The 27,477-nt window shown below is 49.1% G+C and overlaps 1 protein-coding gene across 1 annotated transcript in view; it reads left to right on the plus strand.

Annotated features, from left to right (window-relative positions):
• LOC119962333 (serine/threonine kinase 11 interacting protein) overlaps positions 1–27,477 on the plus strand; it is a 124,386-nt gene that overhangs the window by 30,007 nt on the left and 66,902 nt on the right. The window contains exons 8-17 of the mRNA XM_038790312.1: positions 1,991–2,120; positions 4,282–4,385; positions 9,135–9,224; positions 13,065–13,106; positions 15,019–15,174; positions 15,978–16,059; positions 17,401–17,781; positions 20,414–20,598; positions 23,463–23,606; positions 26,062–26,248. Of these exons, the coding sequence (XP_038646240.1) occupies positions 1,991–2,120; positions 4,282–4,385; positions 9,135–9,224; positions 13,065–13,106; positions 15,019–15,174; positions 15,978–16,059; positions 17,401–17,781; positions 20,414–20,598; positions 23,463–23,606; positions 26,062–26,248 (1,501 nt within the window). The remainder of the gene's footprint in view (positions 1–1,990; positions 2,121–4,281; positions 4,386–9,134; positions 9,225–13,064; positions 13,107–15,018; positions 15,175–15,977; positions 16,060–17,400; positions 17,782–20,413; positions 20,599–23,462; positions 23,607–26,061; positions 26,249–27,477) is intronic.

Genomic DNA, 27,477 nt, shown 5'->3' on the forward strand with positions numbered 1-27,477 from the left:
ATTTTCATTTCATTTATATAGCACCTTGAACATGATGGGATCTTAAACAAAAATACTGGCACAAGAAACAAAATGAGATTTTAGGACGGGTTAGAAGAAGCTGGCTTAAAGAGGCCAATCTCGGAGAGAGAGCGTGTGAGAGAGAGGCACATACATCAGAACCAGTTGCTACCTGGGGGTGGGGTGGGGTGTGGGGGGGGAGTGGGTAAGGCACATACATTAGTACCAGTTGCTACCTGGGGGTGGGGGGTGGAGGGAGGGTGTGTGTGTGTGTGGGGGGGGGGGGTGGTAAGGCACATACATTAGAGCCAGTTGCTACCTGGGGCTGGGGGGTTGAAACTGTGCAGAAGGCAATAGTAGTTTGCACTGTCGTTATTCTGCATTTTATCAATAAACCTGTGTTGAAGACAAGCTGCCTCCAGCATCTTCCTGTACCGGACGCTTACTCATCAGATTAACATTTGGGACCCGAGGCAGCTGCAGACACAGCCACCAATAGTGGAGTGATTAAAGCCAGCCATGCTACGGAGGCCGGAATTGGCAAAGTGCAGAGATCTCGGAGGCTGCAGTAGGTTACAGAGATAGGGAGGGTTGTCAGGGCTGGAGGAGGTTACAGAGATGGGGAGGGGTGTAGGGGCTGGAGGAGGTTACAGAGATAGGGAGGGGTATTGGGGCTGGAGGAGGTTACAGAGATGGGGAGGGGTGTAGGGGCTGGAGGAGATTGCAGACATAGGGAGGGTTGTAGGGATTGGAGGAAGTTACAGACATAGGGATGGTTGTCAGGGCTGGAGAAGGCTAGAGATAGGGAGGGGTGTAGGGGCTGGAGGAGGTTACAGAGATAGGGACGGGTATTGGGGCTGGAGAAGGTTACAGAGATGGGGAGGGGTGTAGGGGCTGGAGAAGGCTAGAGATAGGGAGGGGTATTGGGGCTGGAGGAGGTTACAAAGATAGGGAGGGTTGTGGGGGCTGGAGGAGGTTACATGGATGGGGAGGGTGTAGGGGCTGGAGGAGGTTACAGAGATAGGGCACGTGGACAATATGCAGGCTTAGGCTGACAAGTGGCAAGTTATGTTCACATTACCAGGCAACGATCATCTCCAATAAGAGAATCAAACTATCTCCCCATGGTATTCAATAGCATTACCATCACTGAATCCTCCACTATCAACATCCCGGGGGAGTGGGACTGAACTCAGCCATATAAATACTGTGGCTAAAAAGCAGGTCAGAAGCTACGAATCCTGACTCCCCAAAGCTGACTCCACCATCTACATGGCACAAGTCAGGAGTGTGATGGAATACTCCCTACGAGTATAGCAGCCCGCCTGATTAACACCCCTTCCACAAACATCCACTACCTACAGCAGCAACACCCAGTAGCAGCCGTGTACCATCTACAAGGTGCCGCCCTGCAGCAACCAAGGCTCTTTAGGCAACATCTTCCAAACCCGCGACTGCTCCAACCTTGCAGAATGCAGCAGACAAACATGGGGCACCACCACCTGGATGTTCTGCTCTAAGTCACGTGCCATCGTAACTGGGAAATATATCGCCGTTCCTTCACCGTCACCAAGTCGAAATCCTGGAACCCCCTCCCTGACATCACTGTGGGTGTATCTGCAACACATGGGCTACAGAGGTTCAAGAAGGCAGCTCACCACCACCTTCAAGAGCAATTAAGGATGGGCATTAAATGCCGGTCTAGCCAGTGATGCCCACATACCTTAAATGAATATGTTTTTAAAATGGAAGGCAGCGGTCTAGTGCAGAGTGAAGGGGCAGAAACCAGCAATTGCTGTTTGTGGATGGCGTTCCAGGATGAGAGATATTCGACGATGGTGAGGCCCTGATTGGTAATGAAAAGTCGATTTTCAGTAATGAAATGATCAAACCTGTTCGTAATGCCGCACGCAGCCCAGCAGCTGCCTTTGGTCAGAGCTAAAGCCCCTCTTTCCTTAACTCCTCCTGCTCTTTCTAACTCTTCCCCCAGCCCCTGTCCGAACTGGAGTATGTGAACTTGAGCTACAATCTTCTGGAGAAAGTGCCCGTCTTCAGCTCCTGTTCCAGAGTTCAGCTGACCACTCTGCTGCTGCGCAACAATGAATTGGAAAATATCAATGGTAAGGTTGACGCGATAGCGGCAGGAGCTTTTAGGTGGCCGGGGTTTTAAATGGTTCAGTTTCTGCAAAATCATGACGGTGTCGTGCAGACCCTCTGGGCGGGATTCTCCGATCTCCGATGCCAAAATCGCGTTGAGCGAGAATCCACATTGGTGCAGAAATCGGGGGCGATGCTGCTTTTGTGATGCTCCGCCCCCTCCAAAACGGCATACTGGAGGAGTGCGCCGCACGCTGTCGGGACGGCCGCAGGACGTTACCCGAGGCCCTCCCCCCGATGCTCCGCCCCCGATGGGCTGAGTTCCCAACGGCGTTGGTCACTCATGGAATTTATTTTCAGGAACGCGGCATGGCGGCTGTGGACTCAGTCCAGCACCGCCACAGTCGGGGAGTGGGGGGGTGGAGCTGATCCGCGGGCAGGGGGGGCTTTGGCAAGGGGCTGGGGGCACTGGTGGGGGTTGGTCCAGGGTGGTGAGACTGGCCAAAGGAGGACACAATTTGGCAAGCCGGGTCCGCATGCGGCTAGCGCTCTGTTGCCCGGCGTGGCCACCGCCGTGCTCGTGCACGGCATGGACACAGCAATTCTCCAGCTGTATACTCTGCTCTAGCCGGATGCTCTACGCTGCATGTCTGCTAGCCCCCCCCCCCCCACCAGATGGAGGATCGGTGGCCGTTTTGTGCTGTTTTTCAGTCATAAAACACCACGGTTGCCACGCCGGCGCCAGCACTTAGTCTCAGAATCGAAGAATCCAGCCCAACTTTTTGGGAGATAATCATGTAATGGTATTGTTGCTGGACTAGTAATCCAGAGATCCCTGATGCTCTGGGGACAGGAGTTCAAATCCCACCACGGCAGCTATCATTATCAGTTCATACATCAGGAATATAAAGCTCGTCTCAGTAATGCTGAGCATTGGGCAGCACCGTGGCGCAGTGGGTTAGCCCTGCTGCCTCACGGCGCCGAGGTCCCAGGTTCGAATCCCGGCTCTGGGTCACTGTCCGTGTGGAGTTTGCACATTCTCCCCGTGTCTGTGTGGGTTTCGCCCCCACAACCCAAAAGATGTGCAGGGTAGGTGGATTGAACACGCTAAATTGCCCCTTAATTGGAAAAAAGTGAATTGGGTACTCTAAATTTAGAAAAAAAAAGTAATGCTGACCATGAAACTAACATTAATTGTTGTAAAGGTATACCTGGCCTGGCCTACATGTGACTCCAGACCCTTAACTGCCTTCTGACATGGCCTGGCAAAGCCACTCCATTGTACCACACTGCGATAGAAAGGACTGCAGTGGGCTAAGAAGGCAGCTTGCCGCCAATTTCTCGAGGGAAAATTAGGGCTGGGTAATAAGGGCTGGGTAATAAATAATCTAGGGGCTGGTTTAGCACACTGGGCTAAATCGCTGGCTTTTAAAGCAGGCCAGCAGCACGGTTCGATTCCCGTACCAGCCTCCCCGAACAGGCGCCGGAATGTGGCGACGAGGGGCTTTTCACAGTAACTTCATTGAAGCCTACTCGTGACAATAAGCGATTTTCATTTTCATTTCATTTCATTAAATACTGGACTTGCCAGCGATGCTCAGGTCCCATGAAATACTTTTTTAAAAACAACGGCGCCTTCTGCGAGCAGCCAAGATGCTACAGGAAGCTATGATGCTGCATTGTGAGGGGAAGCCTTTCAGCCCATCCAGCCTGTGCTAGCTCTTTGAAAGTGCTCACCCTCCTCCCAAAGCCCTACCATTTTATGGGGGGGCTTTAGCTATTCATCCGATTCCCTTATTTTTTTATAAATTTAGAGTATGCCATTTGTTTTCCCAATTAAGGGGCAATTTAGCGTGGCCAATTCGCCTATCGGGCACATCTTTGGGTTGTGGGGCCGAAATCCACGCAGACACGGGGAGAATGTGCAAACTGCACACAGCGATCCAGAGCCGGGATCGAGCCTGTGACCTCGGCGCCATGGGGCAGCAGTGCTAACCACTGCGCCACCATGCTGCCCTTGGGCCAATTTAATTTGAAAGAAAGTTTTCTCATCTCCCCATGAGAATAAGGAATGGGAGCAGGATTAGGCTGTTACCACTGTGATTTTATATTATTGTCTGTGGTGAAAGATGATCGATCAGTGCAAGTTTCTTTCACTCTTCTGATAACTTCTTTCCTTTCTAGGAGTGGAGCATTTATCGCACCTGAAACATCTGGATCTGGCGTATAACATGATCTCGGAGCATTCGCAGCTTGCTCCTCTGTCCCAGCTACACAGTCTAAAGGAGGTAGATGTGGGGGTAGGGTGGGAGCGGGGTGCCGCCAGGTTGGGTGGGGTGTTTGGGGGGATTTGTCGCTCCCAAGTATCTCCCACTTGTTGGGGCATGAGCATTTAATACATGATTGGATTGGATTTGTTTATTGTCACGTGTACCAAGGTACAATGAAAGGTATTTTTCTGCGTGCAGCTCACACGGATCATTTAGAATATGAAAAGAAAATACATGATCTCATAGTTAGGGATCCTCTCGGAAGGAGCGATCACAATATGGTGGAATTTAAAATACAGATGGAGGGTGAGAAGGTAAAATCAAATACTAGTGTTTTGTGTTTAAACAAAGGAGATTACAATGGGATGAGAGAAGAACTAGCTAAGGTAGACTGGGAGCAAAGACTTTATGGTGGAACAGTTGAGGAACAGTGGGGAACCTTCCAAGCGATTTTTCACAGTGCTCAGCAAAGGTTTATACCCACAAAAAGGAAGGACGGTAGAAAGAGGGAAAATTGACTGTGGATATCTAAGGAAATAAGGGAGAGTATCAAATTGAAGGAAAAAGCATACAAAGTGGCAAAGATTGGTGGGAGACTAGAGGACTGGGAAATCATTAGGGGGCAACAGAAAGCTATAAAGAAGAGTAAGATAGATTATGATAGTAAAGTTGCTCAGAATATAAAAACAGACAGTAAAAGTTTTTACAAATATATAAAACAAAAAAGAGTGGCTAAGGTAAATATTGGTCCTTTAGAGGATGAGAAGGGAGTTTTAATAATGGGAGATGAGGAAATGGCTGAGGAACTGAACAGGTTTTTTGGGTCGGTCTTCACAGTGGAAGACACAAATAACATGCCAGTGACTGATAGAAATGAGGCTATGACAGGTGAGGACCTTGAGAGGATTGTTATCACTAAGGAGGTAGTGATGGGCAAGCTAATGGGGCTAAAGGTAGACAAGTCTCCTGGCCCTGATGGAATGCATCCCAGAGTGCTAAAAGAGATGGCAAGGGAAATTGCAGATGCACTAGTGATGATTTACCAAAATTCACTAGACTCTGGGGTGGTCCCGGTGGATTGGAAATTAGCAAACGTGACACCACTGTTTAAAAAAGGAGGTAGGCAGAGAGCAGGAAATTATAGGCCAGTGAGCTTAACTTCGGTAGTAGGGAAGATGCTGGAATCTATCATCAAGGAAGAAATAGCGAGGCATCTGGACAGAAATTGTCCCATTGGGCAGACGCAGCATGGGTTCATAAAGGGCAGGTCTTACCTAACTAATTTAGTGGAATTTTGTGAGGACATTACCAGTGCAGTAGATAACGGGGAGCTAATGGATGTGGTATATCTGGATTTCCAGAAAGTCTTTGACAAGGTGCCACACAAAAGGTTGCTGCATAAAATAAAGATGCATGGCATTAAGGGTAAAGTAGTACCATGGATAGAGGATTGGTTAATTAATAGAAAGCAAAGAGTGGGGATTAATGGGTGTTTTCTCTGGTTGGCAATCAGTAGCTAGTGGTGTCCCTCAGGGATCAGTGTTGGGCCCACAATTGTTCACAATTTACATAGGTGATTTGGAGTTGGGGACCAAGGGCAATGTGTCCAAGTTTGCAGATGACACTAAGATGAGTGGTAAAGCAAAAAGTGCAGAGGATACTGGAAGTCTGCAGAGGGATTTGGATAGGTTAAGTGAATGGGCTAGGGTCTGGCAGATGGAATACAATGTAGACAAATGTGAGGTTATCCATTTTGGTAGGGCCGGCTAAAGGGGGCGGCCACAGTTGTTATTATGAAGATGCTTACCTGTGAATATACATGTTAATTTTGCGTGTTTTTTTTTCTCTCTATTAATTTGTAATTTGTTGGATATAAAATATGAAAACTCAATAAAAAACATTTAAATTTTAAAAAATCCATTTTGGTAGGAATAACAGCAAACGGGATTATTATTTAAACAAAATATTAAAGCATGCTGCTGTGCAGAGAGACCTGGGTGTGCGCGTGCATGAGTCACAGAAAGTTGGTTTACAGGTGCAACAGGTGATTAAGAAGGCAAATGGAATTTTGTCCTTCATTGCTAGAGGGATGGAGTTTAAGACTAGGGAGGTTATGTTGCAATTGTGTACGGTGTTAGTGAGGCCACACCTGGAGTATTGTGTTCAGTTTTGGTCTCCTTACTTGAGAAAGGACATACTGGCACTGGAGGGTGTGCAGAGGAGATTCACTAGGTTAATCCCAGAGCTGAAGGGGTTGGATTACGAGGAGCGGTTGAGTAGACTGGGACTGTACTCGTTGGAATTTAGAAGGATGAGGGGGGATCTTATAGAAACATTTAAAATGATGAAGGGAATGGATAGGATAGATGTGGGCAGGTTGTTTCCACTGGCGGGTGAGAGCAGAACTAGGGGGCATAGCCTCAAAATAAGGGGAAGTAGATTTAGGACTGAGTTTAGGAGGAACTTCTTCACCCAAAGGGTTGTGAATCTATGGAATTCCTTGCCCAGTGAAGCAGTTGAGGCTCCTTCATTAAATGTTTTTAAGGTAAAGATAGATAGTTTTTTGAAGAATAAAGGGATTAAGGGTTATGGTGTTCGGGCCGGAAAGTGGAGCTGAGTCCACAAAAGATCAGCCATGATCTCATTGAATGGCGGAGCAGGCTCAAGGGGCCAGATGGCCTACTCCTCCTAGTTCTTATGTTCTTATAATAGGGCAACGCAAGGTGCACAATGTAAATACATAGACACAGGCACAGGTGAAGCATACAGGGTGTAGTATTAATCAGATCAATTCTTAAGAGGGTCAATCAGGAGTCTGGTGACAGTGGGGAAGAAGCTGTTTTTGAGTCTGTTCGTGCGTGTTCTCAGACTTTTGTATCTCCTGCCCGATGGAAGAAGTTGGAAGAGTGAGTAAGCCAGGTGGGAGGGGTCTTTGATTATGCTGCCTGCTTTCCCAAAGCAGCGGAAGGTGTAGACAGAGAGAATGGATGGGAGGCAGGTTTGTGTGATGGACTGGGTTGTGTTCACGACTCTCTGTAGTTTCTAGCAGTCTTGGGCAGAGCAGTTGCCATACCAGGCTGTGATGCAGCCAGATAGGATGCTTTCTATGGTGCATCTGTAAAAGTTGGTAAGAGTCAATGTGGACATGCCGAATTTCCTTAATTTCCTGAGAAAGTATAGGCGCTGTTGTATTTTCCTGGTTGAATTCAGCCGAGTCTGTTGCAAATAACAGCTGGTGATAGGAGTATCTATTTCAATGAGCATTACAGCTGAATGTCCGTATAATTGAGTTGGGAGGTGTCTTGTGTGAGGGGTGGACAGATGTTTGGTAAACCAGTGGAATCCAGGGCTGGCCTGTATTTCCTTGGATGATGGGTTCCTTTCTCTAGTGGCTAAGTGTGATGTGAAATTAGTACTAATACATTTAAGCTGCATAAAACAGCCCATCTTTCAGGGAACAATCCTTCCTAAACTACTCCAGGGAGAGAGAAAAAAAATTATAACGTACCTAAAGTACAGCAGTACTTTACAAAAGCAGTTATGGGGATGAGGTCCAAATCCATTGGGACCGTGTAGAGGGAGCTTTACTCTGTATCTAACCCCGTGCTGTACCTGTCCTGGGAGTGTTTGATGGGGACAGTGTAGAGGGAACTTTACTCTGTATCTAACCCCGTGCTGTACCTGGCCTGGGAGTGTTTGATGGGGACAGTGTAGAGGGAGCGTTACTCTGTATCTAACCCCGTGCTGTACCTGTCCTGGGAGTGTTTGATGGGGACAGTGTAGAGGGAGCTTTACTCTGTATCTAACCCTGTGCTGTACCTGTCCTGGGAGTGTTTGATGGGGACAGTGTAGTGGGAGCTTTACTCTGTATCTAATCCCGTGCTGTACCTGTCCTGGGAGTGTTTGATGGGGACAGTGTCGAGGGAGCTTTACTCTGTATCTAATCCCGTGCTGTACCTGTCCTGGGAGTGTTTGATGGGGACAGTGTAGTGGGAGCTTTACTCTGTATCTAACCCCGTGCTGTACCTGTCCTGGGAGTGTTTGATGGGGACAGTGTAGTGGGAGCTTTACTCTGTATCTAACCCCGTGCTGTACCTGTCCTGGGAATGTTTGATGGGGACAGTGTCGAGGGAGCTTTACTCTGTATCTAACCCCGTGCTGTACCTGTCCTGGGAGTGTTTGATGGGGACAGTGTAGTGGGAGCTTTACTCTGTATCTAATCCCGTGCTGTACCTGTCCTGGGAGTGTTTGATGGGGACAGTGTCGAGGGAGCTTTACTCTGTATCTAATCCCGTGCTGTACCTGTCCTGGGAGTGTTTGATGGGGACAGTGTAGAGGGAGCTTTACTCTGTATCTAACCCCGTGCTGTACCTGTCCTGGGAGTGTTTGATGGGGACAGTGTAGTGGGAGCTTTACTCTGTATCTAACCCCGTGCTGTACCTGTCCTGGGAATGTTTGATGGGGACAGTGTCGAGGGAGATTTACTCTGTATCTAACCCCGTGCTGTACCTGTCCTGGGAGTGTTTGATGGCGACAGTGTCGAGGGAGCTTTACTCTGTATCTAACCCTGTGCTGTACCTGTCCTGGGAGTGTTTGATGGCGACAGTGTCGAGGGAGCTTTACTCTACCTGTTTCATTCCCCATGTGAATATTGCTCAATTTGAGCAGACAGCATCAAACCTTTGCAAGTGTGAAATTTATTTGCCTTTTTGACTCCCCTCACCCCCACAGAACAGATGTCTAACAGGTGGTGTCTTATCTTTGCAGCTCTTCCTGGAAGGGAACCCAGTTTGTTACCAGAAAGCCCACCGACCCAGCACCATCCATCACCTTTCCCCCAAAGCTGCCTTCATGCGTGTGAGTATCTGTTGTGAGCTTGAGCTGACGGAGTCAGGGCCCTGTCAATGCTGCTCACTACCCTTCACCCCCATCACTTCAGGAACAGCATGGTGCTGAGATACGGCTGGGAACTGCTTATACTCTCCCCTCAGTGCCTTGGATGGTTCGTACTGCTGGGCCTCTGGCTGGTGAAATGATTGATATCTGCTGCAGAGTTTAATACTTTGCACCCACAATTCTTCCTCCCCTGAGTTGACCGTCACTAATTTGTTCAGTAACATCTCCCGATCCCCCCCGGCCACATCTGATCTGTTGCTGAAACCCTCGTCAATCCTTTGTTCCCTCTAGACTTGACTATTCCTTTTTTAAATAAAATTTAGAGTACCCAATTCATTATTCCCAATTAAGGGTCAATTTAGCCTGGCCAATCCACCTACCCTGCACATCTTTGGGTTGTGGGGGTGAAACCCACGCAAACACGGGGAGAATGTGCAAACTCCACACGGACAGTAACCCAGAGCTGGGATCGAACCTGGGACCTCGGCGCCGTGAGGCAGCAGGGCTATAACCCACTGCGCCACTGTGCTGCCCTTGACTTGACTTTTCCAATCCTCTCCTGCTCGCTGCCCAGAGTCTGTAAACTTGAGCTCATCCGAACTGTCATATTTCACACCAAGTCCTGTTCCCCTATCTCGCCTGCATGCCCACTGATCTCCATTGACTCCTCATCAAGCAGTGCCTCAGTTTTAAAATTCTCATCCTTGCTTTTAAATCCCCCTCCCTACCTCTGTAACCTCCTCTAGCCCTGCGATTTTCTGAGGTTGCTACGCTTCTTCAGTTCTGGCCCGTTGAGCACTGCCAACTTTAATCGCTGCAGCCCTGGCAGATGTGCCTTGACTGCCTGGACCATAAGCTCTGGTGTTCTCTCTGTAAACCCATTACCTCTCTCTCCTCCATTTAAAACTCTCCTTCAAACCCAATTCTGAGCACCCTTTGGTCGTCGATCCCAACATCTCCCATGTGGCTCGGTGTCAAATGTTAATTCTCCTGTGCAGCACCTTGGGACATTTTGCCTTGTTGAAAGGGCTATGCAAAAGGTAGGTGGTTCCATCGATTCCCGACAGTGTAGAAGGAGGCCATTCGGCCCATTGAGTATGAATCGACCTCCCCCACTCCCATGACCAATCCATGGGGAAGCAGTGGTGCCACTGTATTGGAAAATGAAAACCGCTTATTGTCACGAGTAGGCTTCAATGAAGTTACTGTGAAAAGCCCCTAGTCGCCACATTCCGGCGCCTGTTCGGGGAGGCTGGTACGGGAATTGAACCGTGCTGCTGGTCTGCCTTGGTCTGCTTTCAAAGCCAGCGATTTAGCCCAGTGTGCTAAACCAGCCCCTATTGTCGCTGGACTAGTAATCCAGAGAACCAGGGGAATGCTGGGGTCCCGGGCTCAAATCCCACCCCCGGCAGATGGTTGACGTTTGAATTCAATAGAAATCTGGAATTGAAAGTCTAACGATGATCATGAAACCATTGTTGGCTGTTGTAAAATACTATATGGTTCACTAATCTCCTTCAGGGAAGGAAATCTGCCGTCCTTACCCGGTCTGGCCTACATGTGACTCCAGACCCGCAGCATTGTGGTTGACTCTTAACTGCCCTCGGGGATGGGCCCAGTCAGCGACATCCACATCCCATGAACTCATTTAAAGAAAAATATATTCCACCTAACCTGGATATCTTCATGATGTGGAGATGCCGGCGTTGGACTGGGGTAAGCACAGTAAGAAGTCTTACAACACCAGGTTAAAGTCCAACAGGTTTGTTTCAAACACGAGCTTTCGGAGCACTGCTCCGAAAGCTCGTGTTTGAAACAAACCTGTTGGACTTTAACCTGGTGTTGTAAGACTTCTTACTGGATATCTTCAGACTGTGGGAGCACCCGGGGGGAACCCACGCAGTCACAGAGAATGTGCAAACTCCACACAGACATAAAGGAAACAATCCAGTTTGACTTTCTTAGATCCAAAGTGGATCATCTCCCACTTCTGCCTCATTAATATGGGAGGCACGGTAGCACAGTGGTTAGCGCTGTTGCTTCACAGCGCCAGGGTCCCAGGTTTGATTCCCGGCTTGGGTCACTGTCTTGTCTGTGTGGAGTCTGCACGTTCTCCCCGCGTCTGCGTGGGTTTCCTCCGGGTGCTCCGCATTCCTCTCACACGTCCTGAAAGGCGTGCTGTTAGATGAATTGGACATTTTGAATTCTCCCTCTGTGTACCCGAACAAGCGCCAGAGTGGCGACTAGGGGTTTTTCACAGTAACTTCATTGCAGTGCTAATGTCAGCCTACTTGTGATACTCACAAAGATTATTATTATAAAACACCATCTGCTACCGGTTAGACCATAAGACCATAAAACATAGGAGCAGAATTAGGCCACTCGGCCCATCAATTCAATCATGGCTGATATTTTCTCATCCCCATTCTCCTGCCTTCTCCCCATAACCCCTGATCCCCTTATTGATCAAGAACCTATCTATCTCTGTGATAGACACTCAGTGATTTGGCCTCCACAGCCTTTTGCGGCAAAGAGTTCCACAGATTCACCATCCACTGGCTGAAGAAATTCCTCCTCATCTCTGTTTTAAAGGATCGTCCCTTTAATCTGAGATGGTGCCCTCTGCTTCTAGTTTTTCCTACAAGTGGAAACATCCTCTCCACGTCCACTCTACCCAGGCCTCGCAGCATCCTGTAAGTTTCAATAAGATCCCCCCTCATCCTTCTAAACTCCAACGAGTACAGACCCAGAGTCCTCAACCGTTCCTCATACGACAGTTTATCACCCAGTCACTTATTCTATCACTTTGTGACATCCCGACACATTTCCTGTGCTCCCTAAACTCAGTGCAGCAACAACGTGGTGGCACAGTGGTTAGCACTGTGCCTCTCAGCGCCAGGGACCCGCAACTGGTATTGAACCCGGATTGTTTCCGTGCCGAATGAATAGGGGTTATGAAGAAACAACGTGATTTGGGTGTCTGCATGTTTAGGATTTCTTTAGCACCGCTTCCTGATTGGCTGTGGCTACAACAGGTGGTCAGCAGCCAGGTCACTGACAGCTGGCACGTGTACCGCTCCTTTAATGCAGTAAAAACATTCCGAGACGCTGCACAGGAGTGTTTAACAAAATGCTGCCTCTTGAGCTGTGTACGGTGGTATTCGGACAGGTGACTGAGAGGGAGGTTTCAGGAGTATTGTAAAGGGAGATGGAGATTTGGGAGGCTGAGAGAGGGAGTTGCAGAGCTTGCGTCCAGGCAGCTAAAGGCGTGGCTGCCAATGGTGGAGCCTGGTTGAGGGCAGATTGGGCAATGGGGTTCAGTTCCTGCTGCTAACAGCTGACAGCTGTTTCAATCTGCTGAATGCTATTGGGTTCTGCCAGGAGGGATTGGAATTGATTCCCATTCAGTTGATGACCTGAGAATCTGCCCTGTCACAGCCACCCTCACACCACTTGGAATTTTTACTCAAACCCACCTGTCCCAGGTAGAAAGGTTTGCCCTGGAATGTCCCCTTCACAGTGGCAGTCAATGCTTGGGGGCGCAGAGGGACACTGGGTGAAGCTGAGAATTTGTGGGTTCAAACTTAACCCCTTCTGATAATCTTTTATTGTCACAAGCATGAAGTTACTGTGAAAAGCCCCTAGTCGCCACATTCCGGCGCCTGTTTGCGGAGGTCGGTATGGGAATTGAACCCGTGCTGCTGGCCTTGTTCTGCAATACAAGCCAGTTGTTTAGCCCACTGTGTGAAACCAGCCCCTCATTCCACTGACAATAACTCTAACCTGTTTGTTCTTCTACAGCTGGTTTTAGATGGAGAGGCACTAACCATGGCGGAACTGACGGTGAGTCCACCCTGAGTGGGAAACTTTATCATTGATCCTTTTCTCCCTGAGTGGATACATTTTTTTTTTTTTTTTTAATTTAATTAAGGGGCAATTTAGCGTGGCCAATCCACCTACTCTGCACATTTTTTGGGTTGTGGGGGCGAAACCCACGCAGACACGGGGAGAATGTGCAAACTCCACATGGACAGTGGCCCAGGGCCGGGATCGAACCTGGGACCTCAGTTCCGTGAGGCGGTTGTGCTAACCACTAGGCCACCGTGCTGCCCCCCTGAGTGGATACATTAAGCATTTTGTGAAGTTACATTCTGAGTAAACCTTCCTCTACACCGTCCCCATCAAACACTCCCAGGACAGGTACAGCACGGGGTTAGATACAGAGTAAAGCTCCCTCTACACTGTCCCCATCAAACACTCCCAGGACAGGTACAGCACGGGGTTAGATACAGAGTAAAGCTCCCTCTACACTGTCCCCATCAAACACTCCCAGGGCAGGTACAGCACGGGGTTAGATACAGAGTAAAGCTCCCTCAACACTGTTCCCATCAAACACTCCCAGGGCAGGTACAGCACGGGGTTAGATACAGAGTAAAGCTCCCTCTACCCTGTCCCCATCAAACACTCCCAGGGCAGGTACAGCACGGGGTTAGATACAGAGTAAAGCTCCCTCTGCACTGTCCCCATCAAACACTCCCAGGACAGGTACAGCACGGGGTTAGATACAGAGTAAAGCTCCCTCTACACAGTCCCCATCAAACACTCCCAGGACAGGTACAACATGGGGTTAGATACAGAGTAAAGCTCCCTCTACACTCCCCATCAAACACTCCCAGGACAGGTGCAGCACGGGAAGATTCTGACTCCTTGTATTCAATGCTTGCAGCACAGAAGCAGACCACTCGGCCTATTGTCCATGATAGCCGTCTGCAAAAACAACTCTTTTATTCCCATTCCCCTGCTCTTTCCCGAGCCTTGTAAATGTTGTCTCTTTAGGTGCTTATCTCCAGTTCCTTTTTAAATGCCTCGATTGAATCTACCTGCTCTGTACACCCAGGCATTCCAGATCCCAACCACTCTCCGCATGAATAAGGCTTTCTCTTGTTACCTCTGGGTCTTTCTGGCCATACACATTAAAAGTGCCCTTGATACCTCTGCCAATGGAAATAGTTTCTCTCTATCTACTCTGACCTGACCCCCTCATCATTTTGAACACCTCTGTCAAATCACCTCTCAGCCTACTCTTCTGGGGAATGACCCCAATCGCTGAAGTCCCTTTTCCTTCTAACCACCCTCAGATTGTGTTGTCCCCCCCCCCCCCCAAACCGTGGAAAGTTCCAGTGGTCCCCTAGAAGCTCACGAGCCCTAATGATGTCCCAAAGAGGGTTCCACAGTGTCCGGTCAGGTTGGGGAAAGTTAGGGCATGGACTCATGGAATAGAAGTGGGAATAGACCATTTGACCCCTCAAGCCACTCAATACGATCGTGGCTGACCTTGGAGTTTGCTGCTCGCTCCTCCTAGCCCTTGATTCTCCAAGAGAACAAAAATCTGCTTATCCCATGGTGGAGCATCCATAACCCTCTGGACCAAAGATTCACAACCCTGTGAGTGAAGTAATTCCTCCTCGTCGTAACTACTGTTATAAATGATCGTACCCCTTGTTCCGAGGTTGGCGGATCTGGTAAGGTGCGCTTTGACCCTTGTGATCAGGACAACGATTTGCCTCGGGGGTGGAGAGGGTGATATTTGTGGGGTTTGGCGGGATGGTGTAGTGAGTAGTGAGGGTGGGGTATGGTTACACGGGTACTATAGCAGCCACGCTGCTCTCGCGTGCTGTGTCCAAACGTTCAGAAGTTGACGTCCACGCAACCTCTCAACAGCAATATTCAAGCAACATAACTTTCGCCCTTGCAGCACCTGCCAAAGTCTGGCCGCCTGTTTGGACAGTCCGCGCGCCGCTCTCCCCGGAACAGCACGCTCAGGAACGTTCTGGAATCCTCTTTGGCCGGTGACCACACCGACTCTGTGTATCCGTCAGACAGCAGTGCTGGACCAATCAGCCGCAAAAAGGTAAACTCTTCAATTAAATACACGAAGGAAGACCTCGCATTTATGAAACGGCTTGCGGCGTCCCTGGGCTAAGATTGTTCCGACTGTAGAGAAAATGTTTCCACTTGTGGGGAATCCCAAGTAATTACGACACACGCTAGTCACTAATAAATCCAAGAGGGAATTCAGGGGAAACCTCTTGACCCAAAGAGTGATGTGAATGTACAACGTGCCGCTATAGGGTGTAATCGAAGTGAATGGCATAGATATGTTTCAGGGGAAATCTAGGTAAACATGCGAGGGAGAAAGGATAGAGGAACATCTATCCTTATGGGCAGCATGGGAGCACAAGTGGATAGCACAATTGCTTCACAGCGCCAGGGTCCCAGGATCGATTCCCCGCTGGTCACTCTGTGCGGAGTCTGCACATTCCCCCCGTGTCTGTGTGGGTTTCCTCCGGGTGCTCCGGTTTCCTCCCACAGCCCAAAGACGTGCAGATTAGGTGGATTGGCCATGGTAAATTGCCTTAAGTGACCAAAAAGGTTAGGAGGGGTTATTGGGTAAAGGGGATAGGGCTGGAAGTGAGGGCTTAAGTGGATCGGTGCAGACTCGATGGGGTGAATGGCCTCCTTCCGCACTGTATGTTCTATATGTTGGGAGGCTGGGAAGAGGCCCATGTGGAGTATATACACCAGTATGGAGCATGTGGGTTGAGCGCCTGTTTCGGTGCTGAAGTTAGAATCCCCAACGGTCTCCATCATCAAACTGACACGGTTTACTTTACTTTTTCTTGTCTCTGAATGTAAACCTCACCCCAACTGCAGAGCAAGATCAAGGTGCGGGCTGCCAGCATTTCCGAGCCGAGCGACAGTGACAAGGATACTCGAAGTCCGCCAGTCTCACCGCGTGAGTCCTTTGCAGATGTGGGGCAGGAGCCGCTAAGAGAGGGAGATTAGAATTGTTTGGCCGGTTGCTCGAATTGTGAATTGGGTGGGTCGGCGTCTGGGGGGAGGGGGGCTTGGCAGCAGACTGGAGATGGGGGGGAGGGGGGTAATGTGTGTGTGTGTGTGTGTGGGGGGGGGGGGGGGGGGGGGGGGGGTAAAAGAGTGTATCTGTTGTAGTATACAAATTACCGCAATTGTAGGACAGACTGGGTGGATTGGCGAGTCTTAACGAACATGGATACAAGCTCGGAGCAGGAGTAGACCATTCAGCCTCTCAAACCTTCTCTGCCACTTGATAAGGTAATGGCAGATCTGATTGTCGCTTCAACGTTACTTTCCTGTCGCCGCCGCCCCCCTCCACGCTCTTAGATTCTTGACTGAGAGTGAGTCAATCTAACTCTGCTCAGTTCTAATCTTCCCCCACTATCGCATTGTGCCCCTGAAAAAATATTCCTGCCCCCACTACACTTGGGAAAAGACTTCCACAGACCAACGACCCTCAGAGAATATTTCTCCTCATCTCGATCTTAAATAGGAGACCGCTTATTTTCAACCCGTAATAATAATAACAATTTTTATTGTCACAAGTAGGCTTACATTAACACTGTTGCTGTGAAATCCCCTAGTCGCAACACTCCGACGCCTGTTCGGGTACACAAAGGGAGAATTCAGAATGTCCAATTCACCCAACAATCACGTCTTTTGGGATGTGTGGGAGGAAACCGGAGCACCCAGAGGAAACCCACGCAGACACTGGGAGAACGTGCAGACTCCGCACAGTGACCCAAGCCGGGAATCGAACCTGGGTCCCTGGCGCTGTGAGGCAACAGTGCTAACCACTGTGCCATCGTGCCGCCCTAGTTCTAGCCTTTCCCACAAGGGGAAACATCCTTTCTGCATCCTTCCTGTCAAATCCTCTCAGAATCTTGGATATTTTAATAAGACCACCTCTCGTTCCTCTAAACCCCCATGGATGCAACCCATTCATCCCGGGAATCAGAGGAGTGAACTGCTTCTAATAATGAGGCCAAACCGTGCATGTGGCCTCAATGGCCTATACAACTGTAACAAAGCATCCTTACTTTCATAGCTGATACAAGCAAAGGGAACAGTTAAAATCTTAGGGAATGGCAGAATAGGATCACGGGGCTGAATGCTCCCCTTCATCCTCCGAGGAGTGTCTTGTTTTAGAATAAACGACAGTGATAAAGGGGGAAATTGTGTCATGGGTGAGTGAATTTGAGCCATATCCCTGTCTTTTGTGAAGCTGCCTCGCATTCAAATGCACACGTTCACTCCGCAGACATTGTCTTGCAACATCAGGAGGACATCAAGAGGATGGATGAGCTGCGTGGTCAGATTGGCGATGACTGGCTGCGCTACCAGCATCACCTAAACAGCCCGAAGGAGGAGGAGACGGGGGACTCCGAGGCGGCTAACGCGTCTGCCAAGGACGAAGCCGACAGCTCCACCAGCATCTTCCTGCGCAGCAACAGCCTGGACGGCGTATCTGAGGACTCGGGAGACCCCAGCAGAGGGGACGAGACCACCCTCCTCGCCCCGCTGGGCGGCAGCCGGGATGAAGGGGCCGCCTCCAACTACCTCGCTCCCGAAGAAGGGGCTTATTTGAACGACTCTGTGTCGCTGGTGGAGACGCGGGAGGAGGAGGAAGAGGCTGTGAGAGGTACAGAGCATGCTGGGCAATGGGTCAGTGACAAAGCTGTTTGAGATCTAGTGCTCTGCAATAAGGCACGGTTATTTGGTTATCTCATAAAACATCTGCTCGGATATAATCTATGTTCATGACTTGGCTGGCGAGGCCGAATAAATGGTCGCTAAATTTACTGCTGTCACAAAGTTAGGGAGGAGAGTAGGTCGCAAAGAGGGCACTGAGTCTGCAGAGGGTATTGGATAGGTTTGGTGAGAGGGCAAAGACTTGGAAAGAGGAGTGGGAAAAGGTGAACTTGCCCACTCTGGCAGGAATAGAAAAGCAGCATATTATTTAAATGGAGGGATATCACAGAACTCTTGAGGTACAGAAGCATCTGGGTGTCGCGGTACATGAATCACAGAAAGCTCGCATGCGGGTACAGCAAGTGATTTGGGAGGCAAATGGAATGTTGACCTTTATTGCAACCAGAATGGATTATAAAAGTAGACAAGTGTTGCTACAGATGTGCAGGTCCTTGGTGAGACTACACCTGGGGTACTATGTAGAGTATTAGCCTCTTTAAGAAGGCTATAATGGTATTGGGAGCATCTTAGTGTCTAGAATTTCCCTTAGCGTTGGGTGGGGTTACTGGGTTATGGGGATAGGGTGGAGATGTGGCTTGGGTAGGCTGCTCTTTCCAAGAGCCGGTGCAGACTCAATGGGCCGAATGGTCTCCTGCATTGTATTTCTATGATTAGCGAAGATCCATTATCTAATTCCTGGGATGCAGGTTTTATCTTATTAGGCCAGGTTAGGCTTACACCCAATGGTTGCCCATACCTAACTGCCCTGGAACTGAGTGTCTCGCTCGGCCATTTCAAAGGGGCCGTTAAGAGTCGACCACATTTCTGTGGGTCTGGAGTCACATGTAGGCCAGACCGGGTCAGGACGGCAGATTTCCTTCCCTAATGGGACATTAATGAACCTGATGGGTTTAGTACAACAATTGATGGTTGTCATGGTCTTCATTACTGAGACTAGTTTTATATTACAGATTTTAGGAATTGAATTAAAATTCCACCAGCTGCCGTGGTGGGATTTGAACCCATGTCCCCAGATCATCAGCCTGGGCCTCCGGATTATTAATATAAAAACAGAAAACGTCAGATAAACTCAGCAGATCTGGCAGCATCTGTGGAGGGAGAAGCAGAGTTCCCTTTTCGGGTCAGTAAGACCCATCATAGAATCTACAGTGCAGAAGGAGGCCATTCGGCCCATCGAGTCTGCACCGGCCTTTGGAAAGAGCACGCTTTTTAAGCCCACACCTCCGCCCTATCCCAGTAACCAAACCTAACCCTTTTGGACACGAAGGCCAATTTTTCATGGCCAATGCACCTAACCTGCACATCTTTGGACTGTGGGAGGAAACTGGAGCACCCGGAGGAAACCCCCACAGGTGGGAAACCACGGCGAGAACGTGCAGACTCCGCACAGACAGTTACCCAAACCGGGAATGGAATTTGGGACCCGGGAGCTGTGAAGCAACAGTGCTACTGTGCCGCCTGTCTAGAGGAGTCATATACAACTCCAAACATGGCGCAGTGGTTAGCACTGGGACTGCGGCGCTGAGGACTCTGGTTCGAATCCCGGCTCTGGGTCACTGTCCGTGTGGAGTTTGCACATTCAGAATTGGGTACTCTGAATTTAAAAATAAACTCTTCTTACTCTCTCCAGATGCTGCCAGACCTGCTGCGTTTTCCCAACACATCCTGCTTCTATTCAAGATTTCTAGCAAGCGCGGCATTTTGCTTTGTTTTTACTTTTATTACTCTGGATCACTATTGCAGTAATATTACCGTTATGTCACCATCTCCCCAATATTAATTGATTATTTCACTGGCTGTAAAGCACATTCAGACATCCTGGGGTTGTGAACGTCCCTGTACGTGTGTAAGTGGGGAGGCGGTGGCATAGTGGTATTGTCACTGGACTAGTAAACCACAGACCCAGAGTAATGCTCTGGGTCCCAGGTTCAAATCCCGCCACCGCAGGTGGTGAAATTTGAAATAAATATGAATAAAATCTGGAATTAAGAGTCTATTCATAGCATAGAATTTACAGTGCAGAAGGAGGCCATTCGGCCCATCGAGTCTGCACCAGCTCCTGGAAAGAGCACCCTACCCAAGGTTAACACCTCCACCCTATCCCCATAACGCAACCCAACACTAAGGGCAATTTTGGACACTAAGGGCAATTTATCATGGCCAATCCACCTAACCTGCACATCTTTGGACTGTGGGAGGAAACCGGAGCACCCGGAGGAAACCCACGCATACACGGGGAGGATGTGCAGACTCCGCACAGACAGCGACCCAAGCTGGAATCGAACCTGGGACCCTGGAGCTGTGAAGCGATTGTGCTGTCCACAATGCTACCGTGAAACCATGAAACCATTGTCAATTGTCGATAAAACCCATCAGATTCACTAATGTCCTTTAGGGAAGGAAATCTGCCGTCCTTACCCGGTCTGGCCTACATGTGACTCCAGACCCACAGCAACGTGGTTGACCCTTAACTTGGGGATGGGCAATAAATGCCAACCCAGCCTGCGCATCCACGTCCCATGAACAAATGTTTTTTAAAAGTCTGTCTGTGTGCACCGTAGACGTCTGCCAGCCCTTCATCGTTGGCCGTATGGTGGAGGAGGAGCCTGAGCTGGAAAGCAGCTGGATCTTCCTGCGAGTAACCGAGGAAAAGCTCCTGGAGGTGGACCTGATGAACGCGGACATCCTGGAGAAACTGGAGCTGAGCAGCCTGACTGCTGTGCACACCTCCGAGGAGTTCTGGGAGGTAAGACGAGTGCTCGGGAGAGTGTCGGGCTTGCCCGTGCTCTCTGCCCTTTGAGTGCCACCCTCAGGATCTTGGTTTAGACCCTCGTGTTGTGCATCGAACGATGCAGCCGCCATTTGGCCTGTTGCCTCCATGATAACACTCCGAAAGAGCTGGCCAGTAAATCCAGTCCCCCTGCTCTTTCCCTGTACCCCTGCAGTCTCACCTATTCAAGTATTGGGACTGGTTTAGTACAGTGGGCTAAATAGCTGGCTTGTAATGCAGAACAAGGCCAGCAGCGCGGGTTCAATTCCCGTACCAGCCTCCCCGAACAGGCGCCGGAATGTGGCGACTAGGGGCATTTCACAGTAACTTCATTTGAAGCCTACTTGTGACAAAAAGCTATTATTATTATTATTATCATCATCCAGTTTAGAACACACAACATAGAACATACAATACAGAAGGAGGCCATTTGGCCCATCGAGTCTGCACCGATCCACTTAAGCCCTCACTTCCGCCCTATTCCTGTAACCAAATAACCCCATCTAACCTTTTTGGTCACGAAGGGCAATTTATCCTGGCCAATCCACCTAACCTGCACGTCTTTGGACTGTGGAAGGAAATTGGAGCACCCGGAGGAAACCCACGGGGAGAACCTGCAGACTCCGCACAGACAGTGACCCAAGCCGGGAATCAAACCTTGGGCCCTGCCGCTGTGAAGCCACAGTGTTAACCACTGTGCTACCGTACTGCCCTTTTCCATAAAACACCTCTATTTCTTTGACCAAACTTCACACACAAATCTCCACCAACAAATAGTGCCACCTGGAACCCCTTTATATATCAGTGACTTCTACTGGATACTTAACATCAAATTAATATTTAATTGGAAGACCTGTTAACCCATTCCTAACGCCCTCTGAATAACGCCCTCAACAGTTGCTCTTATAACTAACGTGCTCTTGCTCTTCTACCATCGTCCGATCCCGACATAGTTCAAGTAAATCGCAGGGCTTTCCCTCGGAATTAAAACGATCCTAATGATCTGGTCCTCTTGCTTGCAATGACAGTATATCTCGATGCCTTCTCATAAAGGATTTGCCTGCTGTGCATGTGTGTGTGGTTTTGCTTTGCGGGAATATGTTTGATGGGCCTTTTGTCACTGCACCTCCCTTCCGGCAAGCTGGAAGTTTCCTGTCCCTCAAACCCCTGGCGCTCGGTCAATAACACACCCTGGGACTGGTCCGCTTTCCAGGCAGCATGTAACTCGTCTTCGTTAAATTGTTGGCTAAAGAGCAGAAGAAACACGTTGATCTGTTTTGATCAAAACACTGCTGGACCAGCTGGTGATGAGAGGAGGGCAGCACTGGAGTGCCGTGTCCAGTTGTTTCATTTCCTTTAGGTCCGTGGCTGAAGATTGACAGCAGCATCACGTCCGGACTCGCAGGTATTCGCCCCTTGCTGGGAGCATCTGTAACGGGCGGCCAATGTACACTGGGTAAAAACGCTCCACTCTGTCACTGTCACAAGTAGGTGTGTTCACAGCTTCTACCTCTGGTCTAATGCACTGGGGAAAAGGAAACCACTCTCTCTCACACCCTCCCTTGTATGTCCGGCACTAACGCACCACATACAAGCCGGGTGTGCTGACTTTGCTGTGGGAGGCTCCATGTAGAGACTGAGCTGGGCCTATTTCTTTTATGTTTCTGTTATGGCAGAAAACCTTTTTTCTTTTGGCTCACGGGATGTGGGTGTCGCTGGCTAGGCCAGCATTTGTTGCCCATCCCTAATTGCCGCTGAGAAGATGGTGGTGAGCTGCCTTCATGATCAGCTCCAGTCCATGTGGTGCAGGTACACCCATAGTGCTCTTAGGGAGGGAGTTCCATGATTTTGACTCCCATGACGGTGAGGGAACAACTATATATTTCCAAGTCAGGATGGCGTGTAAAAGGGTAGCAGGGCTCTGTGAAAGCAATGGTAGGATTGGGCAGAACCAACGTGGATATATACAAAGAAAATAATGTTTGACAATGTATTGGAATTTTTGGCAGATATAACTATAGCAGTGTGGATAAGGGGGAACCAGTGGATGTGGTATATTTAGGTTTTTAGATCGATTTCGATAAGGTCCCACACAAGAATCTAGTACGCAAAGTTAGAGCACGTGGGATTGGGGGTAATATACTGGCGTGGATTAAGAACTGGTTAAGGAGCAGAAAACAGAGTGTCGGAATAAACAGGTTCTCAGGTTGGCAGGCTGATAACAGTGAGGTACCGCAAGGATCAGTGTGTGAGGCCCAGCTATTCAAAATCTATATCAAAGAGTTGCATGTCGGGACAACTATTTCCAGGTTCGCTGATGACATAAAACTAGTTCGGAATGTAAATTAGGACGTGGACGCAGAGACTTCAAGGGGAGTCAGAGACTGGCTAAGTGAGTGGGCAAGAACATGACAGAGAGAATATAAAGTGAAAGAAATTGGGCGTTATCCACGTTGGTAGGAAAAAGAGAAATGCCGAGTATTTTATAAATGGAGATTGGGATGTGCTGATGTCTGAAAGGACCTTTGTATCGCTCATGCGTTACTGAAAGCTTAGTTTTGTCTGACTGCCAGTGTTGAGATGCTGGGGTACGGATGTTGGTGTGCACAACCAGCCTCTTGGAGTCATGGTGAGAGTTGTTTGACAGCAGTTTCGGTTCTGTCCATTTCCTCAGAATAGGGGGGGGGGGTTAAAGTGGAATTGTCTCCCTATTAGTGGTTGCAATCTCCCCCAGTCTCGCCTCCACACGGTGGCTTTTACGAGGTGCGTGCCGTGTCTCCCCACCACTCGCACGCAGCTGCGGCCAAGGCTCCGTTGTAACCTGATCTTCTTTATTCCAGGAAAATAATTCTGAGTCTTGCCTTTCTCGGCAGAGCAGAGGCCGGGCTCTCCCCGCAGTGGAGTGTTGCTTCAGTTACATCCGCAGGGACAAGCGCAGGAGGAAGTACGTGATCCTGGACAAAAACCCCCAGGAGGCTTGTGAGGTGAGTCTGGGAAAGGGACTTCCTGTGCACAGAGTGGGAGGGATATATTGGCCTCGACTGTCCCAGTATTGTTGGAAAGACCCACGTTTAGGGCAGCACGGTAGCACAGTGGTTAGCACAGTTGCTTCACAGCTCCAAGGTCCCAGGTTCGATTCCCGGCTTGGGTCACTGTGTGCGGAGTCTGCATGTTCCTCTCCCCCCGTGTCTGCGTGGGTTTCCTCCCGCAGTCCAAAGATGTGCAAGTTAGATCGATTGGCCATGCTAAATTGCCCCTAGTGTCCAAAAGGTTTGATTTGATTTATTATTGTTTCATGTATTAGTATACAGTGAAAGAATTGTTTCTTGCAGGCTATGCAGACAAAGAAGGAAGGAGAAACTACAGAATGTTGAGAGTTTAAAAGAGTTAGAATTAAGTTGTAGAAGCATAGAACGAGAGTAAAAAATAGTATGCTGGGCACAGCTTGCAAGACGTGCCTCGCTCCGGCGCCATCTTGGGGGAAAAAAAAAGTGTTGGGTTGGGTTACGGGAGTAGGGTGGAGGTGTGGGCTTGGGTAGGCTTCTCTTTCCAAGGGCTGGTGCAGACTCAATGGGCCAAAAGGCCTTCTGCACTGTAAATTCTGTAATTACACAGGGACCCGTTCTCTGCAAACAAAAGGAACATGTCCAAGCCTTGCACCACCTTTGAATTACCCTAGACAAATCTTTCAGGGATGAAATAAATGCTTCCGCTCACCTAGGGTGGTAGAAGATCAGAACTTTCTTCAGAAAATGGGTCAATTGGTACTTTTATCAGTTATTAGTTTTAAATCTGTGATTTGATAACTTTTTATTAACCAAAAGCGTTAAGGGATCTAGGGCGCAGGAGTGGGTATTATGGAGTTGGTCACAGATGAGCCACGATCTCCTAAAAATGGAAGCATGACCATTCGGCCCAATCGCATCTGCTCCTCTACAATCGTGCTAGGGTTGCCAACCCTTTAGGATTGATCCCGAGTCTCCAGGAATTGAAGAACATTTTCCGTTACCAAATATAATATTGGAAATGGGGAAAGAAGGCTGTTTGACAGACAAATATCATCCGATGGACTTGATGAGTCTTTTTGATTTCCAGGTGCCCCTTGGAGTTCAGGTGGTGTCACAGGTAGATAGGGCAGTGAAAGAAGACCTTTTGGCGTGCTGGCTTTCATCAGTCAGGGCATTGAGTTTAGAAGTTGGCAAGTTATGTTACAGTTGTACAGGACATTGGCACCTGGAGTATTGTGTTCAGATTTGGTGGCCTTGCTATAGGAAAGATGTTATTAAGAGAGTGCAGAAGAGATTTACAAGGATGTTGCCAGGAATGAGTTACAGGAAACTATTGTGGAATGAGCTGCCGGAGGAAGTGGTTGAGGCAGGGACGTTGACAACATTTAAAAGACGTTTGGACAGATACATGGATAGGAAAGGTTTAGAGGGTAATGGACCAAATGCAGGCAAATGCGGTTGGCTTAGATGGGCTTTTTGGTTGGCATGAACCAGTTTGGGCTGAAGGGCCTGTCTCTGTGCTGCAGATTCTATGATTCTATGAATTGGCGGAGGCAGGCAGTACGTCATGAGGGTGGATGTGTTGGCCGACCAACGGCTGGAGAGTGGCAGCAAGTCATGTGATGAATGTCCAGGAATACACTGCAGTTGGCAAACCTGATCTTGGCTGATCTGATTGTAGTCTTAACCCCACTATTCAGCCTGCTCCATTGCCCTTTACACTCCCGTCGATCTCGCATCCGTCTAACTCGGCCTTGAATATATTCAGCCTCTACTCGCTCGCTGAGAGAGAGAACTCCAAAGACCAACCACCCTTCCAAAGTCTGAGGCCCGAATTTTTAGTCTGTGTCCCCTAGTTCCACATTCTCCCACAAGAGGAAACATTTTTCCAGTGTCCACTGGAAGATCCTTCAGGATTTGATACGTTTTGATAAGATCACCTCCCGTTCTTAACTCCAATAAGTAGAGACCCAGCCAGAGTGGCATGGGGGCGCAATGGTTAGCACTGCTGCCTCATGGCGCCGAGGTCCCAGGTTCGATCCTGGCCCAGGGTCATCGTCCGTGTGGAGTCTGCACATTCTCTCCGTGTCTGCGTGGGTTTCACCTCCACAACCCAAAGATGTGCAGGGTAGGCGAATTGGCCACGCTAAATTGACTCTTAATTGGAAGAAAATAATTGTCTAAATTTATATTAAAAAATCACTCCCAAGTTATTGAACCTGCCCCCTCAGGAAACAGTTGCTCGATCAAAACCTTTTGCAATTTTTAATATGTCTATGGAATCTCCTGTTAACCTTCTCTGCTACGAGTAATCTTCCCCTCAAATAAAGGTTTAGTTTTTATACTGGCTGAGGTCCTCTGTCACCTTGCCTCGGCCTCTCCTCCGAGCCCCCAAATCCTAACCCCCTCTTGGCGTTTTATCTTGTTTCAGCTGCTGGTGAAGATCCTGAATGAAGCACTTGAAAACAATCAGCGAGCGGTGGAGGAGGATTTCCCAAAACTCCAGTGTCTGAAGTGCCGCCATGAGTTCAGTGTGCCTGAAGAGGGACGCCAGACTGGTCAGCGGCTCTCCGAGTGTTCAAGCGTCGGTCAAGTGGACGACTCTGAGCCCGCGCAGAGTGAGTGACACGAACGCTTGCTGCCCCCTTCCCTTCCCTCGGGGCCGCAGCCTTTCCAGACGGGATGGTCCCTAACATTGCAGTGAAATGAAAATGAAAATAGTTTATTGTCACGAGTAGGCTTCAATGAAGTTACTGTGAAAAGCCCCTAGTCGCCACATTCCGGTGCCTGTCCGGGGAGGCTGGTACAGTGCTTCCAATATTGCCGATTCCGTCTGCAGAGAAGGGGTGAGAATGTCAGTAGGTGCCGTCTCCAAAAGTTTGGGGGTGGTTACGGGCCCAGGGCGGGTGATTGAACCTAGGCAGGGTGTTCTTTCGGAGGGTCAGTGCAGTCTCGATGGGCTGAATGGCCTCCTGCACTGTTGGGATTCTATAATTCGGAAACCCTTTTCTTCTTCCTTCTCTCCTCTCCTCCCACCTCTCCTCTCCCCACACCTTCCCGCGCCCTCTCTTGTTACTACCAGTCCCCAGGCGAGGCTCCCCATAGTTGTTAACCCAGACAAGATCCCCAAATTGTGATGGCCAGGTGAGGAGGGATGAACTGGTTTCTTTTGAACACACATAGTGTTCAGTTCTGGTCGCCACACTACCGGAAGGATGTGGAGGCTTTAGAGAGGGTGCAGAAGAGATTTACCAGGATGTTGCCTGGTATGGAGGGCATTAGCTATGAGGAGCGGTTGAATAAACTCGGTTTGTTCTCACTGGAACGACAGAGGTTGAGGGGCGACCTGATAGAGATCTAAAAGATTATGAGGGGCATAGACAGAATGGATAGTCAGAGGCTTTTCCCCAGGGTAGAGGGGTCAATTCCTAGGGGGCATAGGTTTAAGGTGCGAGGGGCAAGGTTTAGAGGAGATGTACGAGGCAAGTTTTTTTTTTACACAGTGGATAGTGGGTGTCTGGAATTCGCTGCCGGAGGAGGTGGTGGAAGCAGGGACGATAGTGACGTTTAAGGGGCATCTTGACAAATACATGAATAGGATGGGAATAGAGGGATACGGACCTCGGAAGTGCAGAAGATTTCAGTTTTGATGGGCAGCATGGTCGGCACAGGCTTGGAGGGCCGAAGGGCCTGTTCCTGTGCTGTACTTTTCTTTGTTATTTGTTCTTTTATTTATTCAACCCCTCTGGTCACAAGATTAATCTAAAAAGGATCCCTTCGATTGCAGATAGCTTTTCCCAATTCCAATACATATACGTTTCAAAGGGAGCCAATTAGACCCAGGGTT

This window comes from Scyliorhinus canicula, chromosome 2 (genome assembly GCF_902713615.1).
Source record: "Scyliorhinus canicula chromosome 2, sScyCan1.1, whole genome shotgun sequence".
Classification (NCBI taxonomy): Eukaryota; Metazoa; Chordata; class Chondrichthyes; order Carcharhiniformes; family Scyliorhinidae; genus Scyliorhinus; species Scyliorhinus canicula.